The 25,612-nt window shown below is 37.2% G+C and overlaps 1 protein-coding gene across 1 annotated transcript in view; it reads right to left on the reverse strand.

The window, feature by feature from the left end:
• The window catches only part of Snrk (SNF related kinase), a 142,995-nt gene that overhangs the window by 63,934 nt on the left and 53,449 nt on the right, over positions 1-25,612 (reverse strand). Inside the window, exon 3 of the mRNA XM_090414896.1 lies at positions 5,304-5,513. Within this exon, the coding sequence (XP_090271022.1) occupies positions 5,304-5,513 (210 nt within the window). The remainder of the gene's footprint in view (positions 1-5,303; positions 5,514-25,612) is intronic.

The following is a 25,612-nucleotide window of genomic DNA, read 5'->3' on the forward strand; positions in this document are numbered from 1 at the left end:
CACCTGTTCCTGCAGATTTGCGAGGAATTCTGCTGTACGAACGCAATCAGATCGTCTGCTAGGGATCTTTCTTCTTGCTACATCCTCGTAGTCATCATTGCAAGTCTCTAGTTCATGCCTGATTGTTTTTACTGTATTCAGGGAGCATTGGGCAGCAGTCGTAATATCCTTATTTTGATGGCAGGCACGAATCATCATGATACAAGTTATTCTCTTCCATGATTCAGGTGGGTTCCAGCTATCCATCCTTTCTGACATCTTGTATATGAATGAAGAAGGGTCCAAACTTTTAAATGAAGAGAAGTGTGTGTTAATACATGGAACTTACGGAAAAATATAATTAATTATAAATATGTCAAATTTATCCCGAACACCCTGTATGTTTATTGAACTGGTTCCCCACTATAAAAATAATCATAATTTAAAATTCTGAATATTTTTCAAATTGTTTAAAATAGTACATTTATTAGTTTTGGTTTCATACCAAGCATTGTTGGCACTTGCGATGTGCCTGTTATTGATGTTATTTTTGTCAAAATGAAATGTAAAACATTTAAAAAATTCATGTACTTACTGGATTTGGATAGTTGTATTACTTTCAAAAATTTTATTGTAGTTTAAAATATTAATGTTGTGTTGTTTTATGAAGACATTCTCTTGTCACTAATGGAGACAACATGTCAGCCATTATACTTAGCTTCTCGCTTGCCACTTTCATGGAGTGCGCATGTTCGGTGAAGAGTTGGATGAATGATTGACAGCTGACAGAGAGCATTCAGTATCGAGGTAATGGGAATAAACAAGAGAGCGTTCCAGGAGAAAGGAAAACGCTGACCAGCAGATATTGAGGTTAGGAGGAACTTAAGTTTTATGTGACAGTCGGAGGAAAATTGATAATAGATTCCAGAAAGGGAATAGTGGATTAGTAGATTCCGAAAAGGGAATCGTAGAGTTATGAATTTTTAAAGATTTAAGACTGTCAACAAGTGTTGGTAAATAAAGGAAGTTATTGCATATGACGTTCTAAAGGAATGTTCGAAAAACGCTGATTGGAAGATTAATAGTGGATTCCGAAAAGAGAATTGTAGCAATGAGTTTTAAGGTGGAAGACTGTCAATAAGAATTAGTAAATAAAAGAAGATATTGTTAATGATGTTCTAAAGGAATGTTCGAAGAAATGCTGATTGGAAAGAATTGCATGAAGTGAAAGTGTTTATACTTAGGTGAATTCAGAATATCTACATTTCAGTGTCAAGAAGAATTTATGTGTGCTACACGAGGCCTTAACAGAGAAACTGGCTATGAACATTTTGTTATTGTGTAAACAAAGTGTTTAGTCTAGTAAAATGAGATGAAGTATATGTTAACAAATCAGTAATAGATTGAGTCAGAGAATAGCTGATCTCTTAACTGTAAGTTTATTTAAAAGGCCTTTGGATCCAATTAATTTTGTAATTATTTTGTTTGAAGTGTATATATTGTTTTTGTTTTATTAAATGTGTATATTTTGTATTTAGTCTTGAGTCAGTAATTTTTTTTTGATTCTGAAAGGAGTTAAAGTCATTGCACTAATCGGAGTGAACCCTTGTGCATATATGGGTACACTCAGAAATAAAAAAAAATAATTGTTAGAAACAGATTAAGTCGATCTCTGGCACGGGCAAGCAGGTTTTTCCTCCCGGAAACTCGGGTTTTTCGTCCTGTAAACTCAAGAAAATCGACCGTAGAACCCACATTATTTCAGACATTAAAATATATTGTGTTAGGGTTAGAGACCACGAGATGGCGGCACATTTGAGCCGTCTCTCTTCACTGCGTACCGCTTAATTAGTGATAGCCTTGGGCCATCTGTCTCTGATTGGGTACCAGTGGAGATTGAACTGCCCACTCAGTCTCCAAAAGTTAGATAGGGCTAAATGGCCTCGCCTACTCCCGTATATACGGGAATAAAAAGGCGTTAGCTGATATTTTTTTTTTTTTTTTTTTTTTTTAAGATTAAATAATACAATTAATCTCATAATAAATAACCACCATATGATGACTTTTGTTTATTCAGTTGTCTACTTCCATATTCAATTTGCCATCATCACTAAACACTGAACCAAATAAGCTAAAAATATTTTACTTATTCTATACGTACTATATTGAGAATGCAGTTGAAGTTTTCTTTGTTAATGAATGTTTTCATAATGTCATGCCTAACTTATTATACCTTTTTAGCACTCCTTATTTAGGAGTAATTCATCATCATCTGCATAAAGCAAAGAGCTAAGTTTGATATCTCCTATCTAATATCAAATTTAATGGCACTTTCTTTCATAATGCAAATTATACAAATGACAAACAAGAGTGGGTAGAGAGAGAGGATGCACACCATCATCACTCCTATTCATCATCTATAAGGTGACAAACTGATTTTACAGAAAACCATCTGCCTATATGTCCTTCAATTCTAACTGCTGACTTAAAACTTAAATATAGATTATGTATTGCTCTGTATAATGTTCCATTTATCCCATATAATTGTAGTGTTTTGAAAAACTTTTCCCTGGAAGCCTTGTGGTATGCATTTTCCAGATTTGCTGTTGATTTATGTTTACGCATAGACCCATCTTCACAGTGCAGGCATTCAAAAACCGAAAATCCTATGGAATAGGTTGGTTAATCCTTATTCCAGGAGTGTCTTGTGTCTGTAGACGTGTGTGTTCATGGGACTGGTTTGCCTGTTCTGAGGAACAAAAAGTTTCTGGGTGAAAAAACCATCTACCTCTGTATGAGACTGGCTAACTCACATCGGAATTGAATCCGGATCTTTTTGATCTAAGGGCTTTGTCTATACCGATTAAACTATGGAGGCTCTTTCCCAGATTTACATAACTTAAATACAAATCCTTGTCATATTCCCATGATTTCTTAACTATTTGTCATTGAAAATCAGATCGTGACAACCTCCATTTGGCCTGAATCCAGGTTGTTCTCCCAATTTCTCTTCAATTCTTTTCGAGTATGCTTTGCATAAATCTTCCCAGGAACACACAGATGAGAAATTTGATTATTAAATACTTAAGGAATTGACAGCGTATACTAGAATATAAATTAAATCTAATATATACTTTTCAATAATTTGGCGTCACATTGCCATCTTCATGGGAACTTAAGATAGAGACACGTGCATGCAAGTACTACACAACAGCAAATGAGAAATGAAGTGAGGAAGCTACCGTTTTCCTAAAGTCCTGATGGTGCCCCCCCATCAGGACTTTACTGTATATTTATGTTGCTCCCACCCATGAAAGGTCATTTTTGCAAGCCTTTGCACATTTCATACTGTAGGTGTGGATTTCTTCTTCTTCTTTTAATTTTTTTTTTACAAATTCTGTACAATTCTTTTTTACAAATAATTTGTAAAAACCTGATCTTAATAAACACAGTTGTGCTAAACTTCTCAGAATTTCATCTTCATCAATTTCCTTATATGCATCCTCAGGGGGAGTATAGGATTACAGGTGTACCAATTTCACAATTTAAAATGATGGTACAACATGACAGAATTTCTCAAAATTTGGGACACTTTTATTGTGTTCCTTCCACCCAACACAGAGGAAGCTCCTCATAGGACTTAAGGCTTCTGTTTGTTTTTTTTTCCACTTAATGTTTTGTGCATTTTTTTGTGTGCTTTTACAATTTTAACACTGTACCCCCTGATGATGTCTCTGTGACTGAGATAAACTTGCGTTCAATTATTTCTCTGTGTCTTATTCATTCCATTAAATCTACTTATGAGTGTAAATCAGCACTCACTTGATGTGGAAAAGACTATTTCTAATCAGAAGTACACAGAAAAAAGAAGAAAAGGAGGACAAGTTAGTATTATATGTTCTGCAAATAAGAGGGTCACTATTAAGTTTCTATTCTCTTCTGAATAGAAATAAGTTTTAGGGAGGCTTTCATATTAAAAGTTTCAATACTAAGTTTGAATCACCTGAGTAGTTAAAAATGGAGTCCTGGCTGAGATAGAATAGTACTTTTTCTAAAAATCTCCACTGAAATGACTTTTAAACACATTTGCACTTCATGGAATGTAGTGAATCTATTTTGAATATATTTCAGTTCAACTCAAGCACTTCTTGTCCACATTTGATATCCAGGGCAAAATATTTATACTGCTGCACAGAGGTATATGACACAGACTGGGAGATTTATTATTATTATCCCTAATCCCAGGGAAAATAAATTTCTATGTCATGATACAAGTCATGAAACTGCATGAAATCATCAGGAGAGAAAAACATTAATCAGCCATGAATAAAGGCGACAAAGTAGTTCTGCTGAATGTTTGCATAAGGCCTTGAAGTTGTACACAGTTCTTTTTTACTTCGCCTCCTTCACAGTTATAAATTCTCAGACAGTGAACAAAAGTGAAAACAGGTAAAAACATAATACTTGCAGAATTTCAACTAACACTTATAAGAGAAATTTGCATCATTTGATGATCAATTTCTCTGACTGAAAGGAAGCCATTTCCCAACTCTGATTATTTCCACTAGGTACTGCCATTTGTGTTCAAGCAGCTCATTGGAAGAGAAAGAGGAAGGAGAGAGAGAGAGAGCAGATATGTCTGTGTATTCTCTGTTTCAAAACATAACAGATAAATTTTAAAGGATGAAGGTGATGCAGATTATTCAGCATTGTATAAAAATACTGAGCAAGATTTTCAATAAAATTATTTATATATCACAATTTTTATTGACCTTGATTCAACTAGCCTAGTTTTGAATATTATTTTTAAATATAAATTATAAAAGAAAATTTGAAAATAAGTCAGAAAGGGAGTTTGGTTGGCTTCTATTTTCTCAGCAGTGAAAATGTTCAATTTCATATTAAAATTTTCTTATTAGTTTTATGGATATAATACCAAAATATTGAAGATGTTAGTTGTGATCTTATAAAAGTTCAGACTTGTAAATGCCAACAGTCATAACAACCATGATGTAAATCCCTGAGATAGGTGTTACTGTGAGACCTTATCAGCCTGAAGCAACATACAGAAGTTCTTAATGGGGATCTCTCTCTTTCAGTTTGTTGCTACCAGAAAAAAGCCAAAAAGGCAGTTATCCCCATTGGCTGCCTTGCTTCTGAAGCTTTTTATTCCTGCGACTAATTTTTTTTGGAGGGACTAATTGAGTGAGTGAGCTGCGCCCATCTGCTGTATAAACAAAGTAATTTAATACTCTGAAAATGTTTAATATGAAAGTAAGTTTTAAACACAGCTCAAATTTAAAAGTAAATGCAATGAGACATACTCTAATATTTCTTCTTTAGTAGCAATAGAGCCATTCACCATCTTCTGAATTATGTGCGTGTGATCTTCATCAGATAAGTGCTCTCGTGATACCAAAGGCAGATAATCGGCTGGCTGAATAGCATCTCCAGAAGTAAGCCATGGATCATTAGCTATTTCTTCCAGGGAAGCTCGTTTATCTGGATCCCTTATTAGCATGCACGCTATAAGACTAAAACACAAATGTTTTTATTAAAGACAATAAAAAAATAATTTAAATGACAAGAAATGTTAGTTATTTCACAACCCAATATTTAGTAGAAATTTAGAATCACATGGTACGAGACCACGTCCCTGTTTACTGGAAACTTGAAGCGACTTAAAAAAGTTCCATATCTGGTTTGTAGAGAAGGGTTTCTGGATTATGAAAAAAATCTACAGAACGTATATAAAATTAATAAAAACAGTAAGGAAAAAAAAAACTTCACCTAGCTACAATACTAACACACTATACATTTACAACCTTTCATGGATTAGGAGATACGTAAAAAAAATAGTTCAAACAGTATCAATCTGCCTCAGGAGTTCAGTTGGCAAAAACTACTACTCATTTATTCAGGCTGCATATCTGAATCTCATGTAATATATGGATATTTTTAAAAATCTACAATGAACAAGCTTTACAGAATATAGCCTAAGCTTATAAGTTTAAGCTGTGCTGTTTTTTTTTTTTGTTGTTATTATAAAGAACAATTTCCTTCCTTCAATATATGCAATCATATTTCTGAATTGAAACACTTCATTTGTTTTCTTGATTTCTTTACATTTGTAAATTGCCATATTATTATTAAGAGAAACCTCCAAGGAGTCAGAAACTCATTGAGGGAGGCTATATACTATACACACCAGCTATCATACTTATTCTTGAATTCATTCACACACTGCTTGCACTCACAACATTCAATGGCAATCCATTCCAATCATGCACCACCCTATGAGAGAAAAATCTAGCCCTCATCCTCCCTTCTTAGTGGCCTTCATTCTCAGCTTCCAAGGATGCCCTCTCATCCTTCCCCCACCCTCCATAAATAGAAAAATTCCATCAATTGAAATCCTATATTACCCTTTCAGAAGTTTGTAAGTCTCAATTATCATATCTCCCCTCTTTCTCCTGTTTGCAGTCTACAAATTCTCAATGTCTTCATAATCAGTATTCCACAATCCTGATATCATTTTTAACACACTCCTTTGTACTCTCTCCAATTTATCAAAATCACAACAAAAACCACGAGACCAGACCTGCGCACAATAGTCCAAGTGGGGTCTTATCAAGGCCTTGTAAAGAGGCAAAATAACATCCTTATCTTTACATGTGAATGTTCGTTTCAGCATTGCAATTATCTTTTGAGTTGTATTTGCAATCTTTGCTACATGGCCCCTGAACTTCAACTTCCTATCTATTAACACTCCAAGATCCCTACCCTCATCAGTTTCCTCTAGCCTAATTCCATCAATATGATACAACATTGGATATCGAATCATGACTAAGTGAATGACTTTATATTTACTGACACTGAACTGACACCCATTTTCCCATGCCCGCAATTCCAGCCTATTCAAATCATTCCGCAAGTAGTGCAGTAGAGCAGTATTTGTAATCACAGCATTTGTGATTACCCTACCTATCTTTGCATCATCAGCAAATAGCTGTATGTCGCTTGTCAAATCCTTCCCAATATCATTAATGTATAGACTGAATAACAGTGGACTAACACTGATCGCTGTGGTACACCACTGGTTATTTTTTATTATTATTATTATTTTTTTTTTATTAATCTTTGTACTGGTTATGGGCAGTACTACCCTTACATCACGTCCAGACATTTCATCCAGACTTGATATAAGCCTAAGCCTTTATAAGTATTTTACCCTACGCCTGTTCTAGTTATCATTGTAGTCATTCTCTGGTGGCAAAGCCATGCCACCAGTGTGCCCTGTAGGGCCCTCAAGGAAAGAACTTTATATCCTTCTGCATAAGCCAAAGCTGTTTTAAGTCCTTATAACTATCTACACTCCATATACCATGTAAAGAGATGGTGGTGCTGGTAAACCTCGAAGTTGCCCCATGCTCCTCCCATATCTTACTAACCAGATCGTGGTTATTTTTATAATAATTTACTTTATCATTATGGCTATAGGCTAGTGGGCGCCCTGTTCCCACCACCTGGGCATCAACTACCCAAACGTCACCATCTCTTTTAATCACTAATTCTGGCGTACGCAAACCCACGGAGGTCCTATAATGTGGTTCCATCGCAGTCTCCCAACCTTTGATCTTAAAGCGGTTGTTCAGAATGGAGACCACGGCATCATGCCTCTTCACGTGGATCCCATGGGTGCAGAAGCAACACTGGGTTACATGAGACAATGTCTCACTGTAGTGGCAGCCAGCCCTACAGTTGGAGTCGTCACTACCCCATCGAGCTGTGCGGGCTCGAGTAGGCAGGATATTGATCCTCATTCTGATAAGGTCAATATACTCGAACCCAGGGAGGAGTCTGGTGCTATCCCTTACCCAATCATGCTGGGGAGGCACCAGATATGATTCTTTTAAAGGAGCACCATCTACAGAACAGTGCAACAGAGATGCCCATCTCTTGTGTTCTGTGGGTGCTGACTTGATTAAAGTACCTTGATAATGGGACCAGCCCTTAGCCTGCCTAAAGTCTTCTTTTATTAATGGGCTATAGAAAGCCTCTCTGCAGATGGGGGAAGAAGATAGTTCTAACTGTGCGATTCTTGACAGCCGCAGGCGTGGAATCAGCCATCTAAGTGATGGAACCCCAAGCCCGCCATCCTTCACCCTCACATGGAAATATGCAGTAGGAGTGTCAGGCGGCAGACGGTGCCATGATCTCATGGCTGAACGGATAGCCCTGTCCATTCGGGACAGTACCGAGATATATGTCCTACCAAGCACCAACTTGTGGTAAAAGCGAGGTAGGAGATAGTAGGAAAGGAGAAACAGTCTTTGCTGGGGCTCGAGAGGAGCTTTCCTCAAAGAAACAATCCCAGCTTCTAGGATAGAAGGGACAGAAGACCTTCCCTTCGGGGTGAACATGATACCGAGGTATCTCCACTCTTCCAGGATGCTCAAAGCATGCAACGGCCTCCCATGCAGGGGAAAACTGTATAGTCTAGACCTTAAGCTTCTTGTCATGACCAGAGGGGACAAGAGCTAAAGAGCAGGACTTCTCTACATTAATAGAAAGGCCTCGAACAGAGAAGAAGTCAACTGCCCGGTAGGAGTTCCTGCAAGCCTATCTTAGTAGAGGCTACGAGAATAAGATCGTCCACAAAGGCCATAGCATTAAAGGAAGAACCTAGAGAGCAGCCTATGTGGCTAGGAAGAGAATGAAAAAACTCATCTATGACACAGTTAAAGAAAAGGGGAGATAAGGATCACCCTGGCAAACACCCCGCACTGCAAGAATAGAAGTTGCATGGGACCCTGTAGTGATAGTGATGGAGCTACTCAAGTATAGCTCCATAACATAAGAAAGAAAAGGTTCTGGACATTCAGCAATAGACAGCGCTCGAAGGAGAGCAGGAAGGGAGACGCTATCAAAGGCCTTTTGGAGGTCCAGCAACGCCATATATAGAGGCTTAAGGTAGCGTCGGGAATCAGAAAGAAGAGAAGAAAGAAGATATATATTCTCGGCACAGCCATCTGAAGGGACAAAAGCTCTGTCTATAATCATGCTGTATATGTTGCTGAAGTCGTTTAACTAATATTTTATAATACAGTCTAAGTAACACAGGGGAGATGGTGATAGGTCTAAAGTCTGATGCACAGCTTGAAGTTTCTTTCTTCGGAATGAAGATAGTTCTTGAAGCACGTAAGTATGGTGGTATTACTTTACTGGAAAGGAGAATGTCCACTAAGTCTTGAAGAATCTTCAACGGCACCTTCCGAAGCCTAGACGCAGGAAAGCCATCAGGTCCGGAGGCAGAGAAATTGGATGGAAGAGCTGCTTTAATCTCCTGGATGGAGACAGGTTGGTATATTTGAAGGGCAGGAATGGACCTCAATATCATAGGTTGGTCATCATAATCAGGGAAGTGTGGAGGTGGAGCAGAAAAGACTGTACTCCAGAATTTGACAAAATCATCATGTAAGTCTGCTAGAGGTGGAGGAGAAGCACAGTCAAGGATAGTTTTCACACATTGCCCTCTATTCTTTTTATAGAGAGCCTGCATAGGCCTTCTTCCTCTGCTTCCTATTTGACAGTCATTGTAGAATGAGATGTAGGCTGATGTTGACAAGGCATGAAGTGTTCAGAGAATTCAGTGTGGAGGTAGTCATTCAACTGATTCTACTTAAATCTCTAATCCAGATGAGTCTGGATTAGAGATTTAAGAATTTGATGGTTATATTCCAGAAGAGGAGGATCATCTAGAGATGATGTCAGTCTGAAAATCAAAGCCTCTTCAACAGCAGGATAGTGGCTGGAAGATGGAGAGGCAGGGATAGGAGATACGGAGATATTACCTGTCCCTAAGTGTGGCGGATGTGCTGCCAATTCTTGAAGTAAGGCTTTGTAACTGGCTTTCCGTCTATGACACTTGATGGCATCCAAGGATCTTAATGGGAACACCTTAAATAAAGCCTCATTGATTTTCTTTATCCATCGAGCCGTCAACTCGATCTCATGAGTGACGAGGATCTTTTCTTCTTCAGCAGTCCGACATACTTTGACGCACCGTTCTTATTGCAGCGTTGGCTTCGGCTGGATGTTTCGAGGTGCGATGCACGCCAAGGCCAACTGCGATAGAGAATGCACGATCGCAGACCTGACATATGAAGTGTCTGAGATTGGGAACTCCTTGACTGCCAGAACAAGAATGATGAGAACTTGAATAAATGGGTTGATGACAGTCTTTGAAGAGCTTTCTTTTAACTTTCTTCCTGAGGACGCCGCTGGGACAGGTGGCAGGATAACCTCCAAACAAGAAACAGACATCTGGATTAACGCTCGATGAGTTTTCTGGCTCCGGCCTATAAGAGTCGAAGCCTTTATCTGATGAGTTATTGCAAGCGAGGAAACTTAACCCTACCAGAGCTGCTAACCCTGGAAGGGAGGAATAGCGTAGCAGGCCAGTCAGTCACCCGAAGGTGCCAGGAATCGCTCCTAGGAGGCCACCTACTGCCGCACTTGCAAAGTGTCTCAGGGGATGTGTAAGCGAAGACAACAACGCTTCGGGTTCCCGAAGCGTTGTTGATTCCTGTGTACCACTTTTTGATATCTATTAGTCGGCCATTCTCTTATCCATGCTGATATTCTATAACCCAAACCCATTTTCTCCAATTTATGCAACACTCTACCATGATGTATCAAAAGCCTTAGCAAAATCCAAAAGTATCATGGTGTATCCATTCCCCTTGTCTAGGTCAATGGTAACATTGTTATAGAATGTGAGCAAGTTGCTAAAATATGACCTTCCCTTAGTAAACCCATGTTGTTAATTGCAAAGTGGAGATTCACTGTCAACCCATTTCTGAATGAAAGCCCTAACCAATTTTTCCAAAATCTTCACCACCACTCCTGAGATACTAATTGGTCGATAGTTGGATACATCGGTCTTTACACCACCCTTGTGCAATAGAATTATCATACATTCCTTCCATTCTTGTGGAATCTTCCCATATTAAACAGCCAGGACAAAGGAATGGCCAGTTCAGCTGAATACTCTTTTAGCACACATGCTGATATCCCATCAGTCTCTATTGCTGAATTCTTATTCAATCTGTGCAACAGCTCTAATACCTCATCCTCATATACCTGCGTTTCTTCATCTAGTGAAGAGGTAACAATGAGCATACACCAGGTTGATAGCGTTTAACAAAATGGGTGCTCATTAACTGAACAATCTCTTCTGCATTTGTAACCCTCATGGCATCTGGATTTAGAAGAGTTATTCTTTCATATTCATTCTTTCTTTTACTTGCTGCATATCGATAGAATTCTTGTGGGTTCTCTTTAGCATGCAGAGCCAGTTTCTTTCCATACAACAGTTGTGACTATTCCAGCCTGCTGCTTATAATGTTCATGATGGATGTCATCCTTATGCACACGACATTCCTTCCACATCATCCTTTTCTTACAAATCTCTTGCTTAATAAGATTACACACCCATTTGACTCCTACTCTATTTATTCTTCGAACTCTCGGGACACATTCCGATATCGCATCATTTAAGTATTGTTTAAATGCTTTCCATGCACTGTCGATATTCTTTTCATTAAGCAACCGAATATAACAATGTAGCAATTCAAACAGAGGAAACTCTCTCTTAACAATTGCAAGTGTCTGAAATCAGACACTTGCAATTGTTAAGAATTTCAATATGCCTGTTGAAATATGAAATATTTTGCTTAGAATTAATACATCTCCAAATCCAAGAATTAGAATAAGCAAAGAAAATGTGTTGAATGATTTGCAATTCTAATTTATTAGATGTAAAATAATTATTACCAAATATGAATTAGCATCATCTAAATATATGTACTTTGTAGATTATATAACCATGTAAACACATAAAAATGTAATATAAATTATAAGAAAACTGTTATTTGAAAACATTCACAAAATTAGAATAATTTTTAATGTAGTTCAAAATACTGAAGAAAGACTTTCAAGGATGAAAATTTGCAGATGACAATGAGGTAAAAGATGCACTTTTAGGCCATTTTGCTACTGACTACCTCAGCACTATCCTACCAAAGAATTGCTACAACAAAATACTGGTAAACGAAATTAAGTCAACCTCTAAGACAGTCAGATGAACATGAAAAAACAAGACTTCAGAGGAACAGCAGTTCTCTCCTATATATAGTTTGGCACAAATGTACTATCCTTGATATCTTATTTGTGCCAAACTGTATATATCAACAAAATATAAAGATTGTGTTCTACTCAACATCTCTAATCTCCTGAAACCTCCAACAAATCCATGTCTTAATAAACCTGGTGTCTACATGATCAACTGTACCTATGGTTCATGCTATGTAGAATAGACAAGGTCAGGAGAGGTGTGCCAATCTGAAGATATGAAGGATGCAGAGAACGAAAGGAAACACAAATCAGCACTGGCAGCATATACAACTAAAACCAAATATTAAAGTATTATGGCAACAAACAAAATGCTCAACATAGATTACAGATTTTTCTGAGCTTTCAGGGAATCAGCTGAAATTATTAAACATCCACAACAGATAAAAAAAAAAAAAAAAAAAAAAAAAAAAAAAAAAAAAAAAAAACAGGATGATTTTACATGAAGGCTGGTCTTCTCTAGTTAAACAAAACATGCAGTTACCAGTAGTTTGCAGCATATCACAAACCAGTAAATAGCTTCATACCAAATACACACTTTCCATTGTTATTTGTTTTCAAATATTTCATTATGCATTTTACCTGTTACAATCTGGTTTTTAGCTTATTAACTTATTTCTTCTGGTGTGACACAGAAGCATTTTCACAGAACTATTTGAGTAGTCAATACATTATTTCTATCTCAACAGTTTTTTTAATGAGGAAGAATACTGGCAACACATTTCTAGAACCCCAGTATTTGTTTACAGCATGAAGTATAGAATACCTAAGAACAAACCTTTTAAAAAGGTATTTTGATTCTGATAAGTGAATTTCACTTCAGCTAGGCCAATTCAGAAAATACCCCCCACCCCCATTTTGTAAATTTTTTGCATCACATTTTAAATACAACATAAACTATTCATTTCATGCATAACATCTAGCAGTAATCTTTGCACCACCCTTATGGTGGTAAAGATTTTGAAAAAGTTAGTGAAAGATTGTATACAGAAATGCACTGACAATCTACACTTTGTAATGAGCAGCATGTGTTTACTAAAGAAAGATCAACTTTTTGAGCCAATACACGAGAAGTTGGTTGATCAACCTATAATACATTAATACTGTATATGGGTCGTGGGTTGGGAAAGGAGAAACTTGTTTACATTTGATTTAAAAGCCTGTATATTGTATTCCTTGAGAAATACATCAAGGGGAAGACTGTTCCACAATACAGCAGTAACAGGGATGAAGGAGGAGGAAAAGAAACTTGTTCTGTGGGTTTCAAGGTGTACTGTGTAATGATGTTGGGCAGCAGCTCACATTTTCAAATATTATAATTCAGTTAGACCAACTGAATGGATACACCATGATACTTTTAGACCTTGTTAAGGCTTTTGACAAGATACAGAATGGAAGACTGTTGCATAAAATGGAAAATATGGGATTGGGTAATAATTAGTGTAGAAGAGGGAGATATCAAAAAGTGCTATATGGGTAATTGATTGAGTCTGCAAGATTTAAGGCAACCACTCATGTACCACAGCAGTCACTCCCTATTCCAGTGTTATTCAATCTTGACATTAATAATATTGGAAGGATTTGACAGGTGGCATGACATATAGCTGTTTGCTGATGATGCAAATATAGGAAAGTAATCAGGAATGCAGGTGATGTATAGTACTTGCAGAATGATTTGAATAGGCAGGACTCGTGGTCATTTGAAAATGGTTGCAGTTTAATATTAGTAAATGTATACTCATGCGCTATGGTGTAATGAAATATCCAACATCATAATATATTGATGAGATTATGCCAGAAGAAACTGACTGGGCTAGGGATCTAAGAGTTTTAACAGATAGGAAGCTGAAGTTCAAGGGCATATAGAAAAGATCACAAATAAAACTCACATAATTGAAATGCCGAAATGAAGCTGAATGTGTAAGGATAAGGAAATAATTTTTTTCCTCTTTATAAGGCCATGATATGACCTCACTCAGCCTAACATGTGCAAGTCTGACATCTTGATTTCCATGGTGATGTTGATATAGTGGAGAAAGAGTGCAAAGGAGAACATTAATGATATTAGCATTGTGGAAAACAAATTATAAAGCACGATCAAAAATTTGTGGACTGCAGACTCGAGCAAAAACAGGAGAAAGATGGATGATATGATTGAGATCTTATTAACTTCTGAAAGGATACCAGTAGATGGAATTTTTCATTTCATGGAAGGTGCAAACAGGTTGAAAGGGGGATCCATGGAAATTGGGAATGAATACAGTGAATTAAGTTTTTTCTCTCACAGAGTGGTGCATTACTGGAACAAAGTGCCTTTGGAGGTTGTAAGTGCAAACAGCATGAATCAATTCAAGAAAAGGTATGACAGCTGATGATGGTGATATGTGGCCTTCCTTGAGTCCCTAGAGATCTCACCTGATAATAATCAGCCATTATGTTGATGTTCAGTCTTTCTTGACATCCTTCTCTCCATTTCCTTTAACCTCTCTCTACCGGCTGTGGTGGATGAAATAGTGAGACCAAATTGCACTTGTTATCCACGTTATTCAATAGGTGTTACAGAATCGTATTCAGATTTTGCTGGATATCTATAGACGTCACGGCCAGTTGGGGTATTAATGAGCATTAACATTCATTTGGTCAACTTGCATTTGGAAAATTTCTCTAAAATTCAAGGCTCTTACTGGAGTATACAAGTTCATACACTACAACAGAATTTCCTGAATTTGCACAAGTCACTGATAATATTTCAATAAAGTAGATCTTGAAATTTCATAAAAATTTGTTAACTTCTTAAATCCAACCTATGTTCATTTTCCACATCCATTATTGTCTCGTTGCATACGCTTCTACGGAGATAGGACATTTTTAGAACTTTTTTTTTTCCGGTATAAAACCACAAACAAAGATGTCAAATAGAAATTACGTTTTTATTTCAACTAGTTTTGTGAAATACTTTTTTCACTTCATCAGTAATAACATGAATAAACTAAAAACTAGAAAGCAAGTAATAACAATTAACATCTTAAGCGAAAAATATTTGAAAATGTTTAAACAATGGAAAGCATGCATTCGCTATTATGCTGGTGCTGGTTCACGTGTGTACTATTGGTGGATACAAGTGTGTGGTGATGAATTTAAGAACCGACGACGTAAAATCATCCCTTGTTTTTTGTTATGCTGCAGAGGATGTTTCATCATTTCAGCTGATTCTTTGAACACTCTTGAGTAAAAACAGTAATCAATGTGCAGCAAAGCAGTTTGTTGTTCTACTTGGTGTTTTGTTTCTGTTGTATGTATTGCCAGCCCTGATTTGTGCTTGCTTTAATTCTCAACAACCTCAAAGTGTTCTAATTGGCATATATCTCACCTGATCTGCCAATCTGTCCTATGTAGGATAGACCACAACTGTAGCTAATCTTGTTCTAGACAACTGGTTTTTGAGTGATGGATGTAGAGGTTTCAGGCATTCAGAGATTTTGTTGATTACGCAGAAGGTGACTTTTAAGGCTTGGTGGCAAAGCAATCTTGCTATTTTATCTTTGATTGATTGAGAGTGTGTGCGGGTGTGTATGCTGGAGTTTTCCTCCCAATAGTAACCCTACCAGGAGGTAATTATTGCAAAATGCTCCATTGCATACAATGCCTACATTACATGTAGCTTCCAAGTACTGACTAACATTTATATTTCCAATTTTGTATCAATATTCATATTTACATTTATACATCTATATCTACATATTCTGACCTTTACATCCATATTTATATTTTTATATATACATATATTTGTCCAAGTGGTTAGCCTAGTGGTTGTGTGCTCCGCAACCATTTGCCTGGGGAAGGAGTGTCCCAGGTTCGATTCCTGTCGACAGTCGACAATGTGAGGAGCTTAAGGATCTTCCTCAGCCATAGCCAAGTTAGCCAGTCTTCGGCGTGGACAGCAGGGTTTTTCCTCGCAAGTTTACCTGGGGTTTTTCATCTCGCAAAGCAGGCAAACTGGCCCCGTGAACACATGCTTTGACAGACATGGGATACTACCGGGAATAAGGAGCAACCAACCTATTCTGAGGGATTATTGGTTACAGAAGCTTACGCTATAAAATGTGTAGGCCTGCACGAAAGCGTAACATACAATGACATATATTTACACTATATAATTCATACAATATCAGTAATTTGTTATATTACAATGACTGGAAGTTGATCTTATTGGCAAATTTAATTAATTCTGTGTAATTCTTTTCAATAATTATCTGTTTTGACACCGGCCACTTATCTCCAGAAGTGATGATGTGTTGCATTAGGGGCATCCGGATGGAGTCCAGTAGCTGACAGTCATAAAGTATGTGGTCAACAGTCTACAAAAGCATGATGGCGATTCCAGGATATGGAATCTGTGTAAGTAGTGCCATAGTTTTCCATGTCCTGTTAGTAGAATAGTTTTCCATGTCCTGGAGAAATGGCATGTTTTTTCAGCAGGAATCTGCCTTTGATGCTTAGGAAGAATTCTTTTGTTGTTGATGTTTTCCATTCTTCTTCTTCCCACAAGTCTAGACTTCTTTCTTCTACAAGTGTTTTTATAGCAGATTTTGAGTACTTTTGGTGACTTGTTTCTAGCCACTTCTTTAGCCAGCTGACCTGCTCTCTCATTTCCTACTACCTCAGTAAAGGGGTTCACCCAACAGAACTTGATTTCCCATCCCGATAGTGATATTCCAAACCAGCTTTCTTGTCTGTTCTATTAACACTATATGGTTGTTCTAGTTTTTTTATGCATCTATAGTGCTTCTACTATCGCTGTAAATTGTTACTGTCTTTTGATGAGAAGTGTTGGATTCTAATTCCCAGAGATATGTAAGTGAATGAACTTAATATGAAAAGTGAATGAACAGCAAGTTGTTGGAACAGAGAGGATGCAGTCTAGAACAGCATTCTTGTATAATGGACTGTCTGTTATATGCACTGAAAGAACAACCAACGTCCCTCCAGTTTTGCTTCTGTCGGTGTATATATGGAATTCGTCACTTTCAGAGCTTTCCTTCTTCTTAATATAGGTTCTCTTTGCTGGGTGAGGCCACCTACTGTAGTAAAGCAGATGTTCATAGCAATTTTGATCCATGTTATAATTTTCGTTATATCTTCCAGAAGTGACTTCATACATAAGAAAGAATTCTTGTATTTTCAGGCAGATTGGTGTTAGAGCTGCAATAATGCAAGCTGCCTCGAAAGATATTGTCCTGTATCCTTTAATTATACGTATGGCTATATGGCGTTGAACTCTGTTTAGCTTTTTTTGGTTTTTCTTTGATTTTAGTGTATGTTTCCAGGAAGGTGCAGCATAAGATATCAATGGTAGTATAGCTCTGGTATATATTGTTTTCAGCACTTGTTGTCCTAATCCCCACTTAATCCTTGCTGATTTTCCTAGAAGGTTTACCCAATTTGTAACCTTTTTTTTGGCAACATATGAAATGTGCTTGTTGAAGGTAAATTTTTCATCTATTGTTACTTCTAGGTATTTTAGCTCACTGGCTACCTTGAAAACTTTCCCGGTTTAGGAAGACCATTACAGGTTGTTTTGATTTTTTACATGAGATGTGGAGCACTTTAGACTTGGTGCTATTGAATAACTTTCTTCTCGCATGCCCAATCTGCAATTTTAAAGAGTTTCTTCGTTAGCTGTTACTTTAATTGTAAGCCGTCAGGTTCCTGAATCATTATCATTGACGAAAGTTATAACTTTTAGAAGTTTTTTCAGTTGGTTATACAATAAATTAAATATACCAAGAAATTATATACTTGGTTTAATCCTTTATCCAAGTGTAAGCTAACAAACTTTGCACCTATTTATAGGTGCAAAGCTAAGTATTTTCACAACTAAGGCAATCATATAAGGAAGCTAAGCCTTCACATCACTTGCCTAAGTATCCCATAATGCAAAGCACATCTCCTTGCGGACATGTATAATACTATGTGTTATGGGAAGAGTCACTACCCAGACCGGTTTCGACCTTTATTGAGGTCTCTTCAGTGGGAACTTATACTACAAATTAAAGATACGAAGAAATTATATACTTGGTTTAATCCTTTATCCAAGTGTAAGCAAACAAAGTTTAGTACTAAGGCAAGTGATGTGAAGTCTTAGCTTCCTTATACGAGTTGCCCTAGTCTTTAAAATACTTCAGGTGCAAACTGTGTTTGCTTACACTTGGATAAAGGATTAAACCAAGCATATAATTTCTTCGTATCTTTAATTTATAGCTATGACTTTTCTTTCAGTAGTGAAAGGAAGTCTTAATAGCGAGTCATACTGAATGTTCCAGAAGCCTAGTCCACAGTAAGAGCCTTGCAGGCAGCCTCGTTTGACTTCTTTCGTTACAGCTGTGGTTTTTAATGTCATGGTTGCTCTTCTGTCTGTAAAATAATTTTTTGTAATATCGAGTAAGTTTTTTGGACATTTTAAATCTCTTAATTGATTATGGCTGGCTACCACGCAGCATCAAAGGCTCCTTGTATATCGAGGGAGATCAGTAGTAAGTTTTTTTTTTTTTTTGCTGTAGACTGTCTTCAATGAACTCTTTAACCTCCATAATTGCATCTACTGTGCTTGACTGAGATCTAAATGAATATTGATTGCTGCTTAGACAGTGCATTATTCGGTTTATCAAAAGTTTTTCTAGCACCTTACCAACGACGTTTATCAGACTGATTAGCCTGTATTTGCTAATTTCGTTGTATGTTTCTTTTCCTGGTTTGATTATGGGTACAATTTTAGAGCAATTCCATACTAAAGGCAATCGCCCTCTTTTTAGGCATTCATTGTAAAGTGTTATTATGAATTGTTATGAAAATAGCATTGTTTGCTATTGTCAGACCAATTAAGCTGCTTCCTCTGGTATTTTCAGATGAGAGAATGTTACAGTGATTGTTTACTATGTGTAGAGAATTTGAAGCTAAGAACTCTCCCAAATTTTTACTTCTATTGTTTATGCTCTTGTTAAACCATAAAACCGAATGGGCGTTACTACCTATTCAAGAATTAGTCTGTAGTTTATTGGGGATGTTAATCTCAGCCCTATACTCTGTGCAGATGATGTTATACTTCTAAATAAATCTGCCACAAGTCTGCAAGATTCGCTGTCTAAATTGAATAACTCTTGTAATAGATTTGGTATGAAGTTCAGCAATAACAAAACAAAGACAATGAAAATAGGCAGAAACATTGACAATATCAACAGCATTCTGAATGGAGGACCTATAGAACAAGAAAACATTTCAGCTACTTATGCACGATTTTTAGTGAAGATGGTAAATTAAATTATTTAAGCCAGCCTGGTTGGCCGAGTGATTAGCATCTCCGCTCTCCAGCCAAAAGGCTGCAGGTTCTAATCCCAATGTGGCATGGATGTTTGTGATTGTCTGTGAAAATGCTAGTGGTGGTCGGCAGTAGATGATGAAGTTGGTTGAGACAGAGAATTGTAGAGTAGGTGCCCTCCCTCGATGAGTCTTTGGACTCCCTGGAGGTGTTACGTAATAACTATAATAATAATAAAAAAATAGACAACAGAATCAATAACGATGGTAATGGTAGGTAGACAACTGAATAAATTTATATGGAATAAGAGAGAAATTAGTTAAAACACTAAATTAGCCGTAAAAAAGACAGTGTTTAAACCAATTTTTACTTACAAATCTGAGAGCTGGGTTAGAAATAAAACTCTTGACCAAAGACTAGAGACCATAAATATTAGTCCTGAGAAAGATTAGAGGGGGGGGGTGAACAGATGGCATCAGTAGCAATGTCATGTTAAAAATGAGGATATTAGGAAAGAACTTAGTATTGTTAGCATTGAGGAACGTGTTTTCAGAGCTAATCTCAGGTGGTATGGTCACTTAAACAGAATGTAGATACGAATATAAATTAAATTACACTTTAATAAATATTTCCGATATTTCGGCAACATCATGTTGCCATTTTCAAAAGGAACTTACACAAAAAAAGGCACGTGCACGTAGGCAATATAACACAGTAACTGAGAATGAAGAGATAAAGCTATTGTTCTCCTAAAAGTCCTGATGGCCCTCTAGTGGGCTAAGTAGGTTTGATAATGATGATTAATCATCATCATTATCCAATTTCTGATATCTACCCTCAAGTGGTGTACAGGATATGACAGTACTGCATGAAAAATTTACACCATTACTAACTTCCTTATCTACAATTTTCCTCCAAATCAATCTGTTATCTGTCAAGACTCCAACATTATCAGATCTTATATTTCTATCTTCTAAGGCACTTTTTACTACATCAATCCACCTATATCTTGTTCTTCCTCTGGGTCTTTTTCCAGCCAATCTGGCAAAGAACGCTTGTTTTGCTATGCTTTCCTCTCCATTCTGTTTAATTCTCGTAGACAGGCTTATACGTTGGTTATTCATTACTAAATCACTTAGGAATTGAACAACGTAGATACGAATATAAATTAATCAGCCTCAGCCCTCAGAAACTCTCCAAACCTCAACAAATTTGGTTGTATGTGACCCCCAAATTTGGGAGGCTTACATCAGCAGACCTTCAGCCCAAAGACCAAGAAAGCAGAAACAGCACTACTTCCCTGGCAGGCCTTCAAATAAATCTTCAATGCTCTATCAAGGCTGTAAATAACTTAACAGAACTCATAAATAGAAAAAATATAGGACTAGCATTAATATATGAACATGAACCCTATAACATCAACAACAAAATATGCTGCTTTCCAACTAATTATAAAATATTTTCCAAAGGATCAGAAAGAAAGAGCGCTGCAATACTCGTGGTCAATCCTGAAGCGAGGCAATATTAATTTCTCAGCACAGCAACGAGGACTTGGTACCCGATATCAGGTTTAATACCACTTTCGTTCATAATATGATCCATATAGATAATGAATAACAGAGGGGATAATGTACATCCTTGTCTCACACCAGATTTAACATTAAACCATCTTCCTGTACTTCCTTCAATTCTAACTGCTGATTTACAACTCAAATAAAGACTAAGTATTGCTTGATATAATGCTCCATTGACACGATACAACTGTAGCACTTTCAACAGCATCTCTCTTGGCACCCTGTCATACATCTTTTCCAGATCTACAAAACTTAAATACAGATCCTTGTTATATTCCCACGATTTCTCAACTATTTGTCGTAACATGAAAATTTGATCCTGACAGCCGCTATTTGGCCTGAATCCAGCTTGTTCTTCACCAAGGTTCTCTTCCACAATCCTTCTCAACCATTTCTCAAGTATACTTGAATAGATGTTACCAGGAACACTCAGTAGGGATATACCTCTGTAATTCTCACGTTCAGTTTTATTTCCTTTTTTATATATGGGTACTATGAGAGCATTACTCAAATCATCTAGAATTCATCCCTCTGACCAGGATTTTTGATCTATGCAATGCAGCCACTGTAAGACTTTTATACCTCCATACTTGAGCATTTCTGGTCGAATATCATCTACTCCAGCTGCCTTTCCACATTTCAAACTTTTGATGGCTTTTTCTACTTCAAGTATTATTATTACGGGTAACTCCAAGGAGTCCATAGACTCATCGAGGGAGGCTCTAAAATCATGTCAAGAACAACTATTCGACATTCACACAGTATCTATCATAACTCTCCTTGAACTCATTTACAGTCATGACACCCACAACAAACTCTGGCAGCTTATTCCACTCATTCACCACTCTCCAAGTATAAAGCCTAGCTCTAACACCCCTGCTAACCACACTCTTGCCCAGCTTCCATGTATGGCCCCTAGTTCTCCCACCACCAATTCTATTCTCAAAAATATCTTCTGAATTGATCTTATAGAAACCCTTCAGTAATTTGAATGTCTCAATCATATCACCCTTTTCCACCTATCAACCAATTTCTGCAACCTATAAATCTTCAACCTGTTCTCATAAGGTTCATTCCATAGACCGGCTATCATCTTGGTCACTCGTCTCTGGATCCTCTCCACCTCCTCCCTATCCATAAGAAACCCTAGTGCCCATATCTGGGCACAGTAGTTCAGATGAGGCCTTATCAAGGCTCGATACACAGGAACAATAACCTGTTTGTCTCTGCTTGTTAAAGTATATTTCAGCAACCAAGTGATTCGTTGAGCTGATTAAGCCACTTTTGCTATGTACTCCTAAACTTCAACTCCCTATCCACCAAAACTCCCAAATCCCTGGCCTCGTCAATCTCCTGGAGTACAGTTCCACCAAAGTGATATACTGCTGCTAATCTTTTCACCCCAAAATGCATAACCTTACATTTTGCCACATTAAATTGACATCCATTCTCTTTAGCCCAATCCTCCAAACTATCCAAATCATCCTGCAAAATTTTGACATCCTGTGCACTCACTATTGCTCTCCCCAACTTTGCATCATCAGCAAACAAATGAACACTTCCTCTCACATCGTTTCCTATATCATTAATGAACAAATTGAACAGTAGTGGTCCAAGAACAGAACCCTGCAGAACACCACTAGTCACAGGCTGTCTTTTGGACTCTACTCCTGAATAAACCACTCTCTGATATCTCTCCATCAACCACCCTCCTATCCATCTCAACAACCCTATATCCATCCCCATACGCTGCAGTTTACTGATTAGAATTCCATGTGATATCCTGTCAAAGGCCTTAGCAAGGTCCAGTAGAATCACTGTAAACCCATTACCGTTATCCAGTTCAGCCATTACTGTGTTATGAAACGTGAGCAAGTTACTGAGGCATGATCTACCCTTCACAAAACCATGCTGTCCCCCATACAGTATTCCATTTTCATCTATCCAATCCTGTATTTTACTCTTGACTAATTTTCTGCAAGACGTTGACAACGATTCGTGATATGCTGATTGGTCGGTAATTTACAACAGCAGTCTTTGAACCTCCTTTATGCAGTGGAACTATTTTCCCCTCTTTCCACCTCCATGGGACTAACCCAGACCCGAGACTCAAATTAAACAAAATGGTCAAGGGCACTGACAATTCTTTAGCTGCTTCATGTACGACATGGGCTGGTATACAATCCAATCCCACAGATGTATTGACATTAAAGTTTTGTAATACACTATTCACCTCCACTTCATTCACCACAATTCCCATATAAGCTATTGGTTCTTTCATTCCCCCAATGTCACCACATGGATGATATACTCTTGCAAAGTGCTTGCTCAGTAATTCCAGTATATCAACTGATTCATATGGATATGTATTCCTGATTGCATGTCTGTTGAATGTTTTTTTACTACTGTGCTGTCATCACTGGACGTTTCATTTAGCAATTTTTCAAAGTAATTACTTCATACATCAAGGATATCTTTTTCAGCAATTTTTCAAAGTAATTACTTCATACATCAAGGATATCTTTATCAGCAATTTTCATGTAACCTTTATCATTTCTAATTCCTCTTACAGCACCCTTTTCTCCATTTCTGAGCTTTTTCAACAGCCTCCAGAATATTTTGTCACCTTCTTGATATTTATTATTATTACTATTATTACGGGCAACTCCAGGGAGTCATTAGACTCATCGAGGGAGGCCCCAAATCATATTCATCACAACTATTTGACATTCATACAGTATCTATCATACCTCGCCTTAAACTCATTCACTGTCACAGCATCCACCACAGACTCAGGGAGCGCATTCCACTCATTCACTACTCTAAAAGTAAAGAAGCCAGCTCTAACACCTTTACTAACCACACTTTTGCCCAGTTTCCATGGATGTCCCCTAGTCCTCCCACAACCAGCCCTGTTCTCAAAAATATCTTCTGAATTAATTTTATAGAAACCCTTCAGTAATTTGAATGTCTCAATCATATCTCCCCTCCTCCGCCTATCAACCAATTTTTGCAACCCACAAATCCTCAACCTGTTTTCTTTTCTATGTTCTTACCAAAGTCTTCCCATGACTTTTGTTTAGCTAGTTTTACACAGTGTTTAGATTTCTTACATTTGTCTCTGTATTCTATAAGAGCACAAGCTGACTTTTTGCCAGAAGCTTTTGATATGCTTTCTTCTTTTCCTTCACTGCCTCTTTAACTACCTGTGTCCAACATGGACTTATGATTTTTCTATCCTTGCAGACAACCTCACCACATGCCTATCTGGCTGAATCAATCAATGTTTTCTTCAGGATTTGCCACTGACTCTCCAAGGTTTGGCTCCTGTTCTGAAACTCTTTCATTTTTTTCTTGAATAAATGTTTGTGTATTTTAGTCTCCAGTTTACATGTGAGAGTTGCTCAATTTTTATTCACTTTAAAACTTTCTTACATGTTCTTCTTTTCAATATGAAATTCAATTTTATCCTGCTCAAGATTAAATGGTGATCACTTCCAATTTCAAATCCTCTGTACACTCTAGGTGCAACAGTGGGAAAACACACTATCAACAATAACATAGTCAATGAGATTTTTCTTATTCCTTGATTGTTCTCCATGTGAATTTGTGCACATTTTAATGTTGGAACATGTTAGTAATAAGTATTGCTTGATATAATGCCCCATTGACACCATATAACTGTAGCGTATTGAATAGCTTCTCCCTTGGCACCTTGTCACATGCCTTTTCCAGATCGACAAAACTTAAATACAGATCTTTCTTAGGTTATTCCCATGATTTCTGAACTATTTGTCGTAAAGTGAAGATCTGATCCTGACAGCCTCTATTTGACTTGAATCCAGCTTGTTCTTCACCAAGCTTTTCTTCCACAATTCTTCTCAACCATTTCTCAAATACACTTGCATAAATCTTACCAGGAACACTCAGTAGGAAAATACCTCTGTAATTCTCACATTCAGTTTTATTTCCATTTTTATATATGGGTACTATGAGAGCTCTACTCCAATCATCAGGAATTCGTTCCTCTGTCCAGGCCTTCTGAACTATGCAGTGCAGCCACTGTAAGACTGGTCGAATATCATCTACTCCTGCTGCCTTTCTATATTTCAAGCCTTTGATGGCTTTTTCTATTTCAAGTATGGATATGTATTCTTGACTGTATGCCTATTGAGTGTTTTTTTTTTATCACTGTACTATCACTGCTTGTTTCATTAGCAATTTTTCGAAGTAATTATTCCATACTTCAGGGATATCTTATTCTCCCATTTTTATGTCACCTTTGTCATCTGTCACTCCTTTTACAGCACTCTTTCCTCCATTCCTAAGTTTCTTCAACAACCTCCAGAATATTTTGCCACCTTCTTGATATTTATTTTTTATGTTCTTGCCAAAGTCCCCTCAATGACTTTTGTTTGAATGACTTCATTTCTTTGACACAGGTTTTTATAATATCATCAAATTTACTGCAAAGGCCTCTGTAGCTCTGTGGAAATGGTATCTACATCTATAGTGTTAGACTGCTTGAAGAAAGACCATTCTAAGTTTG

This window comes from Typopeltis vanoorti, chromosome 26 (assembly GCF_054136105.1).
Source record: "Typopeltis vanoorti isolate ZY-2024b chromosome 26, IOZ_Tvanoo_1.0, whole genome shotgun sequence".
NCBI lineage: Eukaryota > Metazoa > Arthropoda > Arachnida > Uropygi > Thelyphonidae > Typopeltis > Typopeltis vanoorti.